The 14,452-nt window shown below is 39.5% G+C and overlaps 1 protein-coding gene and 1 non-coding gene across 3 annotated transcripts in view; one reads left to right on the plus strand and one right to left on the minus strand.

Moving 5' to 3' along the window:
* The window catches only part of Celf2 (CUGBP Elav-like family member 2), an 897,461-nt gene that overhangs the window by 425,906 nt on the left and 457,103 nt on the right, over window positions 1–14,452 (minus strand). For both annotated transcript variants that reach the window (XM_004662381.2, XM_045134876.1), the window contains one exon: window positions 2,100–2,135. Coding sequence is in view for 1 of the 2 variants with exons in the window: in XM_045134876.1 (XP_044990811.1) it covers window positions 2,100–2,135 (36 nt within the window). In the remaining variant the exon portion in view is untranslated. The remainder of the gene's footprint in view (window positions 1–2,099; window positions 2,136–14,452) is intronic.
* Window positions 3,508–3,636, plus strand: LOC123455199. The gene has a single exon (XR_006633746.1). It is a non-coding gene; the product is annotated as a small nucleolar RNA SNORA70 (small nucleolar RNA).

Consider the following 14,452-nt stretch of genomic DNA (forward strand, 5'->3'; position numbering starts at 1 on the left):
CACTGCTGTGTGGTTTGCACATTTGCACAGAATATTATCAACCAGTGGCCAGCTACTTGAAATTAATGCTGTGTAAGGCAATTATAGGTGAAATATTCTACCCTTGTGCAACAGCTATAAAAAGCCTTTTGAAAAATTTCAAGACAGTCAAAACCAATGAAAACCAAACCATAAAATTGTTGCAAAATGCCGCTGTCTTCCTTCCTAGACATATATCACTAGGTAGCAGTTGCCAGAAATGTAATTTTCCATTTTTCCTAGATGTCACAGCAAATGCATGCTTTTATGACTAAAAGGATAAAAAACTCCAAGTGTCATGTTCCACTAATCATTAGTGGACAATCAAACAAAATAACTATAGATACCTTCTTCTAAATGGTACCCAGGTATTGGAGGGCTCATTTTCCAGCGACAGGCTAAAGAAATCTACGACAAGTTGAAAGCTGAACAAGGGATGACGTTTCGCACAATTGTACAAACAAATGCTCGTAAAAGAAATGGCCTGGACACCAAAGGGAGCATTCATCATTAAGTGATCACAATGTTCTGTGTTAATGTGAGGAAGGCAAATTCTTATCTATGGATATATCCCACACTGCCCCTGCAGAGAGTCAGCAGAGCACTTCGGGCTACTGGTGAATCCTTTTAGAAATAATGACTATGTTACTTCTCACACTCTTAGTGCATGCATGAGAGTGACTGTGAGTTGTAGTTGGAACAAGATTAATGCCATGTTGTTGATTTTCAACATGATTCAACACTAGAATCGCAAAGACTCATGACAAAAAAATAAACAGGCTTATTACCAAAACACTACCCACAAAACTCAAGAAGAGAGAGAATGTAACAGGAGATCAGTCCTGGGGTATATATGAACGGCTGCTTGGTATTCACAAGGAAGCACTAGTTAATAGCATTCAGAAGGCTGCTGCAGATTGTCAGACATCTGAGTAATTTTCATCTGCATGATTATAGTGTGGTATGAATCTCCTCTGATAATACAGAGGTGGTCTGCTCCTTAGCCATAATATAAAAGTTTGGAAATCATTCCTCTTTCCATTATTTTGGGATTAACTTCTTCACTACACACATGAGAAAAGTCACAAAGCTTCTCTCACTCCCTCTCTCTCTCTCCTTCCCCCCAAATGATGGGGTGCTCAGTTCTTGATGGCTATCTTTCTCCAGGGTGAAAGTTCTATGATAATCACAGCAGGAATATGTACACCAGAACACACGTGTGGTTTTAACCCTGCCAGCTGGTACGCCATGCTTCTTTGGGATGTTATCCAAACAGTGAAACATACAGTAATTTAAATATTTGGATCACAGTAAACCTGTTTTATTTACAGTATTAATCATGATCCTATAAGCAAAGTTTTTCTTAAATAGAAAAGCAGACTAAATGTACTTAGCTCCTGTACCTGACAGTTGTGATCAATACTTTGCTAGTCCCTTACTCTTTTCGTGATTATATTGTTTGCTCTTTTTTCCTGTTCTTGAGATTCTCTAAATTTACATCTCCAATATTTCTCAACCAATACCCTATGACATATTAATTAATTTTAAAATGGATACAAAGCAACTTCAAGGACTAGGCAAATCCTAAGCCAGAGTCAAGGTATGCAATGTTCAGTAAAATGTCTGTTAAATATGGCCACTTTCTTTCTCCCCCTTTTCTTCTTTTGTCTTGTTTAAATGTCAGTAAGAATCATAAATATATTTACATCATCAAAACTATGATTAAGTTCTTAGGGGAAGCCCAAGATTCATTTATAAATCTATCAATTTCTGAACCTAATGTTTACTATGCTGAAGAAAAATAAAGGAAAGTCTCTTCCGGTTGCCAATTCTTATTAAAAGAAGCAGCTATTTTGACGATCACTGGGGTAAATATAGTACCTATCTCTCTATTATCTATCATTCTATCCATCTCTAAACACATGATATAACTTCAAAGGGATGTGATGTCTTTAAATCACTCACAGACATTAGCCTTGTTACATCTTGATAACAATAACTCATAAATAACTTTTGGGACTGGTAAAGACATGTGAGGAAGAGGAAGAGAGAAGCCACAAGAAACAAAGCCAGTTACTCACCTTGATGGACTTCCAGCTAACTCTGTGGCAGTCTCTCTATGAAAAAAAGAAAAAAAAAAAAAAGAAAGAAGATAAACATGATTAAAAGCATTCTGGAAAATTCTAAGAATTATACATAATATAATAGCCAAGGTGTTTATGAAAATGTTATTATCACATTTCTGATTAATTCCAATAAGCTTTTTAAAAGTCACTGTCAAATGAAATTATAAACACATGCAACATAACTATCCTGCTTTCTAGTAGTTGAATTTAGCTAGTTTAACACAAAATGCTGTGTAACCCCCAGAAGGAACACAGCTGGAAAAAACACACCAACCTAGTTTTTAGATCTTTACAGTAAAATAAGAGACCACATCTCTTTTCAAGAGTCATTTAGGAGTAGATTGTTATAGAACGATTACGATGTGTCATCATGGGTTATCTGAAGTTTAGGGAGGGACGCCAACAGTATAAACAGATGACTGCTTTTTTCTTTTTCTTTGTTTTAATGTTCACTGCTTGGGACTGTTGAAGACCAGTGCTACAATGATGCAAATGACACAAAAGAAAAGTGACTAAAGGCTTGATAATATATTAATAGACATTATCAGACACTAATCTTCAAAATCTTTTTCCTATCTTATTTCTTATCCTTCAACCTAGATGTGTTATTGTCAATAAAGTGAAGCAGTGAGGGAAAGGAAGAGCAAGAAGCTTATGTTGAGATATTTTACAAGCAGAAGAGAACGCAGGTTCAGACTAAGGGATTGATGGTATCATTTTTAGAAACAGTAGTTAAACTCTTCCTAGGGTCATATAACCCTTTTAAGACTCATCAATGAGAGGAGCATCTTATGCATAAAATAAGTGTACATGTGCACAGAGATAGTGGCACATGAATATGGCTGGTTCATGGCCTTCCTAAACTAATGTATCAACCCTGGTCAGGAGCCTGATGTGTAAATATTTGTATTTCTCCGTGTTTGTCATGCAGCTGTTTACCATAAGGCAAGCTGCTCTGTGAGCTTCCAAGGCTCTCCTCCTCTTTTATCAGAGGAATACAGGGATTACAGATGCATGCTACCTCAACAGGCTTTACGTGAGTTATGGGCATCCAAATTCAGGTCCTAATGCTTACAACCCAATCACTTCATCCACTGAGCAATTCTCTCAGCTCAGAAGCCTAATCTTTAAACTAATATTTCCTTTGTACTTAAATAAAGGACCTGCTGCTGCATAAACCTTCCCTGTCTGCATAAAGTCTAGAAATATCTACTACTACTTTTTGTCTATGATAGCACCTGGTTACGTAAGTGGAGTGATGGTCATACAGACAGAACCTTTAGGGAAAAAATGGATGATTAGCTTGGCTCACATAGAAATGTTCCTTTCTAGGAATCAGATAGTACTAAACCCTCAGCTTTTAATGCTATGAATATTATCTTTGTCTTTTCCTCATGGGGGCCTGGTATGCAATGGCTGTAGACAGCAGCCTCTTTGGTAGTACAGAAACCTGTTGCTTATACAAATGCCCCAAGGAACCTTGGAGACAGTTTTCTGGAGGATATCTATGTTCCTGGTCTCATGCTGTTCACAGTCTAGGCTCCATACAGGTATGTGGGTGCTTTGGGGAAACCCCAGGGCACAGTGGCCTGGGTTCATATTATCCAGGTTATCACGTCCATCGGCACCAAGCTGCAGAATACAGCGAATGTGGTTGAGGCCCTGCACAAAGACAAGTTCAAGTTTCTTGACCGTCAGAAGATCCACATCCCAAAGAAGTGGGGCTTTACCAAGCTCCATGCAGGTGAACTTGGAGATATGGTAGCTGCGAAGTGGCTCGTCCTTGATGGCTGTGGGGTCAAATATGTCCCCAGTCGTGGTCCCCTGGACAAGTGATGGGCTTTGCACTCATGAGCTCCTGCTGTTCAACCTTACCAATCATACCCACTCAATGGATCTCACAATATTAAAAAAAAAAAAAAAAAAAAAAAAAGCAAATTGTCTTTGGGTCAGGGTGGGGGGTGGCACACACCTTTAATCCCAGAACTTGGGACAGAGCAGTAGGAGGATTGCTAGGATTTTTGAGGCCAGCCTGAGACTACATACTGAATTTCAGGTCAGCCTGGGCTAAAATGAGAACCTACCTCAAAACAAACCAAAAAATGTCTTTGGAGAGAAAGTTCTGATTTCTTTAGAAAAATAACCATTTAAATTATGCACTAAACTTTCAAATGCTTCACACACATTCATCTAATAATTCAGTATCTGCATAAAGATTTCTCTTTCCAGTATAAGATCTATGGTTGTGGTTACCACAGCTAAAAAGTATTCTTTCCTTGATTTTCTTTATAACACTTAGCATAATACAGGTAACTTTCAAATGTTCACTCATTTTATTATTTATCATTTTGGACACTTGAGACCAAACAAATATTAGTACTCAATAAATATCTCTTCAGTTTATCAGAATTGATTTGATAAACTTATTTTTTTGTCATGTTGTTTTTAGATTTGTGTTGAGAGATAGCTAATAGTAAAATAGTAGTCTAGGGTTAAGGTATAACTCTCTTTCCTTGCTTTTAATCTTTTAAATACTTATTTTTGCTTTCAAATTGTACATTTAAAAATATATTTGTGTGTATGTGTGTGTGTCTGTGAGAGAGAAGGAGACAGGGAGGGAAGAGGAGAGGAGAGACTGGGCACGCTAGGGCCTCCTGGCACTGTAAATGAACTCCAGACACATACACTGATTTGCTGCTTTGTGCATCTGGCTTATGTGGGTAGCGGAGAATCAAACATAGGCTGTTAGGCTTTGCAAGAAAGCACCTTTATTACTGAGCCTTCTCTCAACCACTAAATTATACATTTTAATGCCTTTTAGAATATTTTAAAAATATGTTCCTCTTATGTTGTAATAGATCCATAAACCTTGTCAATATATTGACATTTTGGTCTGGATTATCTGGGTTATATGTGTGGTATACTATTCTGGAAATTGTTGTGGTTTAAATCTGCAATTTTTCCCAGAAGCATGACTACGGAAGGCTTGCCTCTCAGTTGCTGGACACGATCATTGAAGGCGGCTACATCATAATTGCTCTGACATATTCAATGCCCGAATCCCTGATGGATTCATAATCTGAGGCATTATTGGGAGGTGGTGGAAACTAGGACATAGGGCCGATTTAGAGAAAGCTGGTCACTGGGCCCATTTCTCGGAGGGACTTAAGGTATCTCACCCATTTCTCTTTGTGTCTCACTTCCTAGCTACCATAAGGCTGGCAACTACTCCATCAGCCATGGTGTTCTGCCTTGCCTTTGCCTCAGAGCTACAGAGAGAGCAGACCAAGGACTGAAAATACTGAAGCCATGGGCCAGAATAGATCATGCCTCCTTTAGATTGTTACTCTTAGGTATTTTGCAAACAGCAATGAAGAAGTGACTATGACACCCTTGTCCTCTACCATTAAATGCAAGTAACAGCAGCCCATCCCCCACTCCGTTGTGACCCACAGTATCTTCAGACAAAGCTGCTCCCACCAGCAAACCATGGAGCAAAAGAAGTGCCCACAATTAACCTGACTCAAAGCTTACTGATTAAAAAATACTATCGCCGGGTGTGGTGGCACCTGCCTTTAATCCCAGTACTTTGGGAGGCAGAGGTAGAAGGACCGCTGTGAGTTTGAGGCCAACCTGAGACTACATAGTGAATTCCACGTCAGCCTGGACCAGAGTGAGACCCTACCTTGAAAAACAAAAAAAACAACAACAAGAAAAAAAAAACAAACCTCTCATGTGAAACCATAATGGCTCAGCCCTCCCAACAAGTTTGGCTCCAGTCACTTGGGTTTCCATCCTTATAAAGATTAAGTTGTACTGGTCCCTCATACATTCATAGTATTGTTATTAATGATAAGTTTCAATTTAATTAATCATGATATAAAACTGATGAAATATCCATGGACAAACATTCCTGTTTCTATAAAAACTAAGTTGAATGCTTTGGAAGAATTGAAATGTGGGTTTTTTTGGCTTTGCAGGCAAGCACCTTAACCACTTGGCCATCTCCCCAGCCCTTATGAATAAATTATACAGAAATCTACTTCTTTGTGCGCTAAACGATATCTATGTTAAAAAAGAGTTTTGGCTGAAATATCCTGTAGGGATGGTTAATGCTGTGTTCAGAAGCCACAGATCGTTATACACAAATTTCAGTGCTGTAGTGGATGCCTGCCATCAGGTTGTGGACAGAAAGGCCCCTGATGCTCCCCCAAACACTACAGGCTATTCCCAAGAGTCATTGCTGCCCACTAGGACCATAAGGGAGTACCCTGTTTCTAAAGATAACATATATCTGGGCTGCAGGACACTGAGGAATCAAGCTGGAGCTGAGCTGGAAGCCTCGTCTCTGTTGACTAGCTGTCAGGATGCTGGAGAGCAATACAGTCTGTTGGGGGAAAATGTCATCAATGGTCTTAACCAGCAGTGGACCCTGAAAATTTAATGGCTGGCCAGCTAAGCCAAATGTGTCAAGTAGTGCAGTGGTCGTATGTAAGTTATGGGGAAAATGAACTGCTCTCTCATTGGACTTGAAGCTCACTCCATGGGAGGAAATGAATGGTACTGAAAACCTAATGAAAAGGTACAGGAGATGGTATGTCCTGGTAGGGAAACTATTACTGTTGTCTGGCTAGATGGATATATTTTGCCCACCAAATGTCCTCTAAGTACTTATGTCTATGCCCATATATAAATGGCACTCTCCCTTTGATTAGAGAAGCTTCTCTTTTCAGACAGTGGTGACCACTGGGAGACTTAAGATTCACCAAAGTGCTGAGGAAAAAAGACAATTGTGTGCTTAGTACTAAGTGAGACATCTCTAACACACCCTCCAAGGTTCAAGGACCATTACAGAAGAGGTGGCAGAAAGAATGTAAGAGCTGAAGGAAGGAGGGAATGCTTTGCAATACCGTCTTCCAGACACAAAGTGGCTGTGGCACTCATGACCTCACTGAGGCTGATATGGCTTATAAAAGAGCTGCATAATAGATGGGGGAAATGATGACATCAAAATAGAAGAGATTACCATAAAGAAGAGATAAATCAGTAGAGGGATGATTAAGAGGGGGGAAGGAGAGGGTGGTGGGAAAGGATTATCATCATAGTATACTGTCTGTATGTTCAGAGGATGTCAATAAAATTTTTTAAAAAGAAAAAAAAATGTGATAGTCATTAAGCTAGGTATTGTGGCTCACTTCTGCAATCTCTGCACTTTGGAAGCTGAGGTAGGAGGATCACCATTAGTTTGAGGCCAGCCTGGACTACACCATGCATTCCTGGTCAATCTAGGCTAGAATGAAACTTAACCTCAATATATAATACTTGATGTCTATAATTACTCAAATCTGATAATGTTGGCTGAAGAGATGGCTTAGCGGTTAAGGTGCTTGCCCACAAAGCTAAAGGACCCAGTTTCGATCCCCTATGACCCATGTGAGCCAGCTTCACAAGGTGGCACACCCATCTGGAATTCATTTGCAGTGACTGGAGGCCCTGGTGCACCCATCCTCTCTTTGCCTCTTTCTTGCTCTTTCTCAACTAGGTAAATAAAAAACTTTAATAATTCCATTGGGTCATGTATTTCAAAGATTAAAACACAATAAAACAAGGTATTTGGATCATGAGTTGGATTCCAGCCTGGCCTCTATAGCAAAACCTCATCTCAAAAACAAACAAATAAATACAAACAAGTCAACTACATAAGAGTCACTGTATCAGGCCACAGCAATATAGCATAGATTGATCAACCAGTTATCATTCTTGAGATTAGCAAATTAGGAAACACTAGAGCTCTTCAAACAATGATTGCTCATTTTTATTCATTAACTATTGCTAACAAATTTTCTCATGTTTCCATTTTTCAAATGAAAGCTACAAGGAAATAAACAGCAGATTATACTATGCTCCTTATAGATAATTCTCCTCCACAGCCCAGTTGAAGAAATTTAAAGGTGTTATGAACACTATGCACATTTCATTGAGCTGTCATAGTTCAAAAATTTTGTCATTGGTGGTGGTTGCTGATCATAAACCATCTTCATTCATGAATACTGATTCATCTAATATACGGACCATTTGATAGCCATCCAGCACAGGCAATTCTGGTGCTATGAGAAGTACCAAGATGAGATTAGACCCTAATCCTTCTTCCAAGTGTGCATACTCCAGGAAAGGTAATAGATAAGGTACAAAGTCATGAATGCCTTCTGGTTTTCCACTACTAAAAGCAAGCCCCTCTAGGTCAGAGACCATGCCTCATTCACAAATTTCAATCCATAGTACCTGATGTGCCTGAGACACTCAATAAATGTGAATGAAATAGAAGCACAGAGCATTTTCAACTTGGAAGTAATTCTAGCCTCTTAAATTCAGTTTTACGAATGGCTATTTTAGGTAGATCAGTGCTCACAATTTAATCACACTAACTTCCTTTCTTTAGTTATCATTTCTAACATAATCTGATTTCAGGAAGTGGGAAGAGTGTTGATAATTCAATGATGGAAAAACGATGAAGTGAAATTGTATATGCCAAGAAAGAGAACTTTCCTAGGGATAAGAAGCAAACTGAAGTGGTGAAAAGTGTGTGCATCTGATGGGCTGTGGGTCTTTAAGGAATATTTTAAAAAATATTTTATTTTTATTTATTTATTTATTTGACAGAGAAAGAGAGAGAGGGAGAGAGAGCGCGCACGAATTGGTGTGCCACGGCTTCCAGCCACTGCAAACGAACTCCAAATGTATGTGCCCCCTTGAGCATCTGTGTAACTTGGGTTCTGTTGAATTGAACATGGGTCCTTTGGCTTTGAAGGTAACTGCTAAACCATCGTTCCAGCCCTAGGAAATACTTTTGACCTTATGAGAGCCCCTTCATCCCAGATCAACTAAATATGTTACCTTCAAATCAGAGGTTGCTGAAGTCATCTTCAACCTGAACAAAGAGGAAATCCCTCTGAAAATTTAGCTTTGTGTGCATACACACATATGCATGCATGCACATGCATGCAAATGTAGGTGCACATGTGCACAATCACACCCAGGAGCACATATACACACAGAGGCACAGCACATACACAGAACTTTTAAAGTCTCTACGTATTTTTTTTTTTACAACAAAGAAAAATGGAACAAACAAACAAAACCAAAATAGAAATAGTAGAAGAGACAAATGCCTCTTAATAGCTGGTGAATGTCCCAAGTGTATTACACAGTTTTAATAGATAATTTAGATCCCCCTTAAGGGAAAAGAAAGCTTTAATTTTACACTTTTTTGAGGTAGGGTCTCACCCTAGTCCAGGCTGACCTGGGATTCACTATGTAGTCTCAGGGTGGCCTCAAACTCACGGTGATTCTCCTACGTCTGCCTCCTGAGTGCTGAGATTAAAGGTGTGCACCACCACGCCTGGCTAAAAGCTTTAATTTTAAATGTATAGCACATTCACAGGTGGTGCCACATCTTATCAGCTGTCTAGGGAGCATTAGTTCTCCTCATCTCCTTTCCTCCTCACTTCTCAACTATGCAAACAGTTCTTTTTTTAGGAAGTGTTGAAGCAGGAGCTCACCATCTATTCCTGTGTAGCTTGCTGGTTTCTAAAATTAGCCAACATCTATAAACCAGAGGACATGAGCCTCCATGTACCCTTTGTGTCAGCATGATAAATATTTTTAAGATTCAAATGATTCTATTTAATGGTAACTTTGGGTTTTCCAAAAGCACAGGGATTTTTTTTTTCTTTTTTAAAAATGACCAAATGTGTTTCGTTTTTTAATACTTGTTCTGTAAACGATTTAAAATTTTGGCTATAAAAGGAGCATGGTTTCTTTATTTTAATTACAGTTGAAAGCATATCATCATCAATAAAATCCATTCCCTTTCCTTTCCTTTCCCTTTCCTTCCTTTCCCTTCCCCTTCCTCCCTCCCTCCCTTCTTCCCTTCCTCCCTTTCCTTCCTTCCTTCTTTCTTTCCACCTAGACTGAGACTAAGTACTACCTTTCAAAGTTGGATCCATATTTAAATGATACATACATAAGCACTTATCTTAAAGTCATTATTACAAAACTATATGTTAACTTGGAATAGTAAACTTGTTCCTTACATGATGAACCTTAGCTCTAGGAAATCCAGAACAATTTAGTCGTTCATGTTTCCTTCCTGTTAAGGAAAGCCTAAAAACACTGCTCTTACTCTGGTTGCTTTTTGATGATTCATCTCTTTATATACACTTTATTTTAGTCATTTTAAGTTTCTTTTGTCCCCTATCAACTTTCAGTCACATAATTAAATTCTGCATACATGTATGTCTGCACAGACACAATTTTTACAAGGCAAACCTACAATTATGTACATACCTACACATATTTTAGGGTTTTATTTAATACATTTACTTTAGGGTAACTTTTAGGTGTTCATTCACATAGTTGCAATAAAGTCCTCATGAAAAAGTTTCTTAAATGATCACTAAAGTATGAACGAGATGAAGGAAGATGAGAGAAAAGTGTTAAGCCATTTCCCAGAGCACCCCATCAGTGGCAGAGTCAGACAATGAAATGCGCCCAGGCTCTGTGGCTGCAGTTTATACTTCAAATCACGAGGGCACTTGGCAGATCAGTCTATACAAGCACAGGTGGGCTGTGGGTTCTATATTCATTTCTCCATCTGGGTTCTGTGTGGTAGCAATGAATAACAATAAAAAGGTCTAATTATTAGGGCTCTACAAGGGAGAGAAAGAGAAAGAAAAAACAGAAGTAAATACTTTTCATTGCCTTCCCTGGCCCATGTTATGAAGGAGAATGGAGTAAGATGAGGGGTCGAAAGTAAAAGTGAGGGCAGTGCAGGAGCTCTGACTTTGTGTAGGTGGCCTGTGAAGGCCTCTTTGAGGGCAAGACACACTCCACCCCTTCCTTGGTTTCTTAGGTCCATTTATTTCCTTTTGATTTTTGCATTTCCTTCCTTAAGAAAACACACCATGCGCTGGAGAGATGGTTTAGCGGTTAAGGCACTTGCCTGCGAAGCCTAAAAACCCAGATTTGATCCCCCAGAACCTATAGAAGCCAGATGTATTTGCAGCACACGTGTCTGGTGTTTGCTTGCAGTAGCTAGAGGCCCCGGTGCACCCATTCTCTCTCTCACAAAATAAATAAAAAATAAATAAATAAAATTCCACACCATTCCACACCACCACACACGCGCACTTCCTGATCCTGTACATCAAAATACAGACAAACTGCAAGCATCCAGACTGCTGCATCAACTAAGCCAGTCACTGAGGAAACTATTACTGGAACCACTGCAGAGGCAGCTGTTTTGATCGGCTGCTGTGTGTAAGCGGGCGTACCCGTGAGCCGCATTCATGGTCACGTCCCGGCCTTTAGCCGGCTTTGTGACAGGCACTAGTCCAAGTGGCCCCGGCCGCCCCTGCATGCAGGGACCTTCCCTTTCCATACCTCCCACTTTAAAAATGAGAGCTTGAAAAGTGGAGTTTGTCTCCTCTCATTACGTACTATACTTTTGGGATGGAACTGTCTGGGCAATAAGCCGGACGGGCACCTCGCCCAGGCCTGCTGAAAGTGGCCACCATGGGAGACTGGCCTCGCTCTGCCATGTCTCTTGGGACACAAGCAGAGTGGATTGTGTGTTGTTTGTGGCTAGCAGCTTGCCTCTCATAGTAGGAAGGCCTGTAATCCCACTGGTCAGAAGGCTTCATACAGCCGGGATGAATGAGATTTAATTCCTGAGCTGTCTAGCTTCCTTCCGACAGTCCTCGGTTTTGTTTTGGAAGTACTAGACAGTGGCCTTGTTAAGATTATACTTGGCTCAAGATCTGTTCATACGATTTTAGTATTCTTGGAATGAAACGGCCACAAATGCAAGCCATTGTCTGTGTCCTTGTGCTCAAATTGCTGAAGGTTTCTCTTAATCAGCTCTGCAAAGAGCCCATCTGCCCCGACTATGGTCTGTCAGGGAAGCCACTGTTAAAACGGCACTGCTGTCCCTTCTGTTGCTTTGAGATGGTATTAAGGACCTTTGTTTTCTTTTCCTTCACAAATGTCATCTTGACACTTAGCTCAGGAATCCTCAGAAGAGGACCCTGTCTTAAGCACCCCTGGGGATGTCACGAGGAGGGGACGTCTCCCTGCACACTTGGTCTTGTGTACTGATCACTGTGTCCTTGGTGCTCGGTGATCCTACCACTGTTGAACGACGTGATCTACTAATACCTGAATAGACCACCAGTACCAATTCCTGCTCATTAGCACTCACTTATGTAGACTTTAGTAATGTCAAATATAACTGGCCCTGCAGGACAGTCACCCAGCCTGGGAATGGCATGTAAAAAGTTTCATTTACCAACTTCTGTTCTTAAAGATGAAAAGAGAGAGCTAATAAAATCCAACGAGGCACATGTAAGGTGTGCATCAGATACATTTCTCATTGCTGTGCAGAGTATCTGACAAGAGCAACTTAAGGAAGGAAGGTTTATTTGGATATCACAGCAGGGAAGCCATGGCAGCAGGAGCTGAAGTGGGTGGTCACAGTGTGTTCACAGTCAAAGAAGGAGGTGCAGGATGGTGTGAGCTTGTTTTATGTATTTATTTGTTTGAGAGAAGGAAAGAGAGAGAATGGGCATGCCAGGACTTCCTGCTACTGCAAAGGAACTCCAGATGTATGTGCCACCATGTGCATGTGGCTTTGGGTTCTGGGAAACCAACTTGAGTCCTAAGGCTTCCCAGACAAGTGCCTTAACTGCTAAGCAATTTCTCCCACCCTCATTTTCCTTTTTTATTTAGCCTGCAACTCCAGCCATTCAGGGTGGGTCTTTTCTCCTCAGTTAAATCTCTGGAAACACCTTCATTCCCAGAGGTGTGTCTCCTAGATGATTGTAATTCAGTCAGGTTGTCATTCAGAATTTAACCATCAGAGGCTGTAGGAACGTGAGGCTGTTTGATTTCTAGAGCTGGGAATTAACAAAGAGCCCCAGGCCTGTTAGGCAAGCCGTCTCATATTTCTGAGCTATGTCCCTTAACCACATATGTGGATTTCTAAAAGTCTTATAATTTTGAATCATACTGAGATGTTTCCAAAATAAAACAATCCATAAACAAGTGTACATTTTATACATATATTTTGGTGTTGCATGAGAGATAAGTTTATTAAAAGAATTTAGCATTTACTATACTGGATTTTTATTTGTTTGTATATAAAGCTGGACTGAAATTCATAAATGGGCTTCTTACGGAGGAAAATGTCAAAGCAGAGGGGCAGGTAATGTTATTTTAGAATCTCCAAAATTTCCAGGTTGCTTCTTGGAGCCCATTTGGTAAATTAACTGTAGTATTCATATTGTCTTGAAAATGCAAACCCAAGCATTCAGTATGTTCAGCCATGGTAGGTCATGTCCAAGTCTCTGACTGAACCATCTCCACTATGTTCTTTATTGCAGCAGTCGGAAGTTTGAACCAAGCCCAGATGAAATCTACAATCTTCATCACATTCAAAGATGACAATTATGTCTTTACAGTCACTACAATAAATAAATAAAACCAACTCAATGAAATTAACATTAAAAGGCCTAAATTATAGATAACAGAATATTCATAAAGCGATATCTCATCTTGTGAATGTGGGCACACTGTCTGTGCCAGGATTTCTTTAGCCATTGGTGATATTCAGCATATTGCAATTGAGTGCAATTACAGTTAGCTATAATTAAGAACAATTACAGCTTTTTATTTCTCTACTTGTTCTTTAAAAGCACATTTGTAATAAAACTTTTTTTTAAAGGTGAAGAATATAATTATACATCCTTATAACGTCTCAAATAATTAGTTTGACTAAAGTTTCTTCTGGAACAATTTTCATTTTAACTGTCAGATCTGCCATTTATAGTCAATGGAACATACTTTAAAAAATTCCATCATTAACCTTTTTCACCCCATATAGCTGTATATGAATTATTGGTACAAATTAAAGGTTTCAGAATTTAAATTTCTAAGGCCTGCTGCAAGCTACAAATTATTTTCTTTTTACTTATGTTTGTGTGTGTGTGTGTGTGTGCATGCACAATTGTGTGTGCATGTGTATATATGTGTGTGCACATGTGTTTAAACAAAAAGATGCTTATTTGGAAGTACTATTTTCTTATAAAAATTTTGGGAAAAATTGCTTTAATAGGTATATTCTCTACTTTGTATATTATTAGTATGATTTTTAAAATATTTTATCTGATTAAGAAACAGAGAGAACGGGAGAGAGAATATGGGTACACCAGGGCCTCTTGCCGCTGTACATGAACTCGAGACGCATGCTGCAC

This window comes from Jaculus jaculus, chromosome 15 (genome assembly GCF_020740685.1).
Source record: "Jaculus jaculus isolate mJacJac1 chromosome 15, mJacJac1.mat.Y.cur, whole genome shotgun sequence".
Lineage (NCBI taxonomy): Eukaryota > Metazoa > Chordata > Mammalia > Rodentia > Dipodidae > Jaculus > Jaculus jaculus.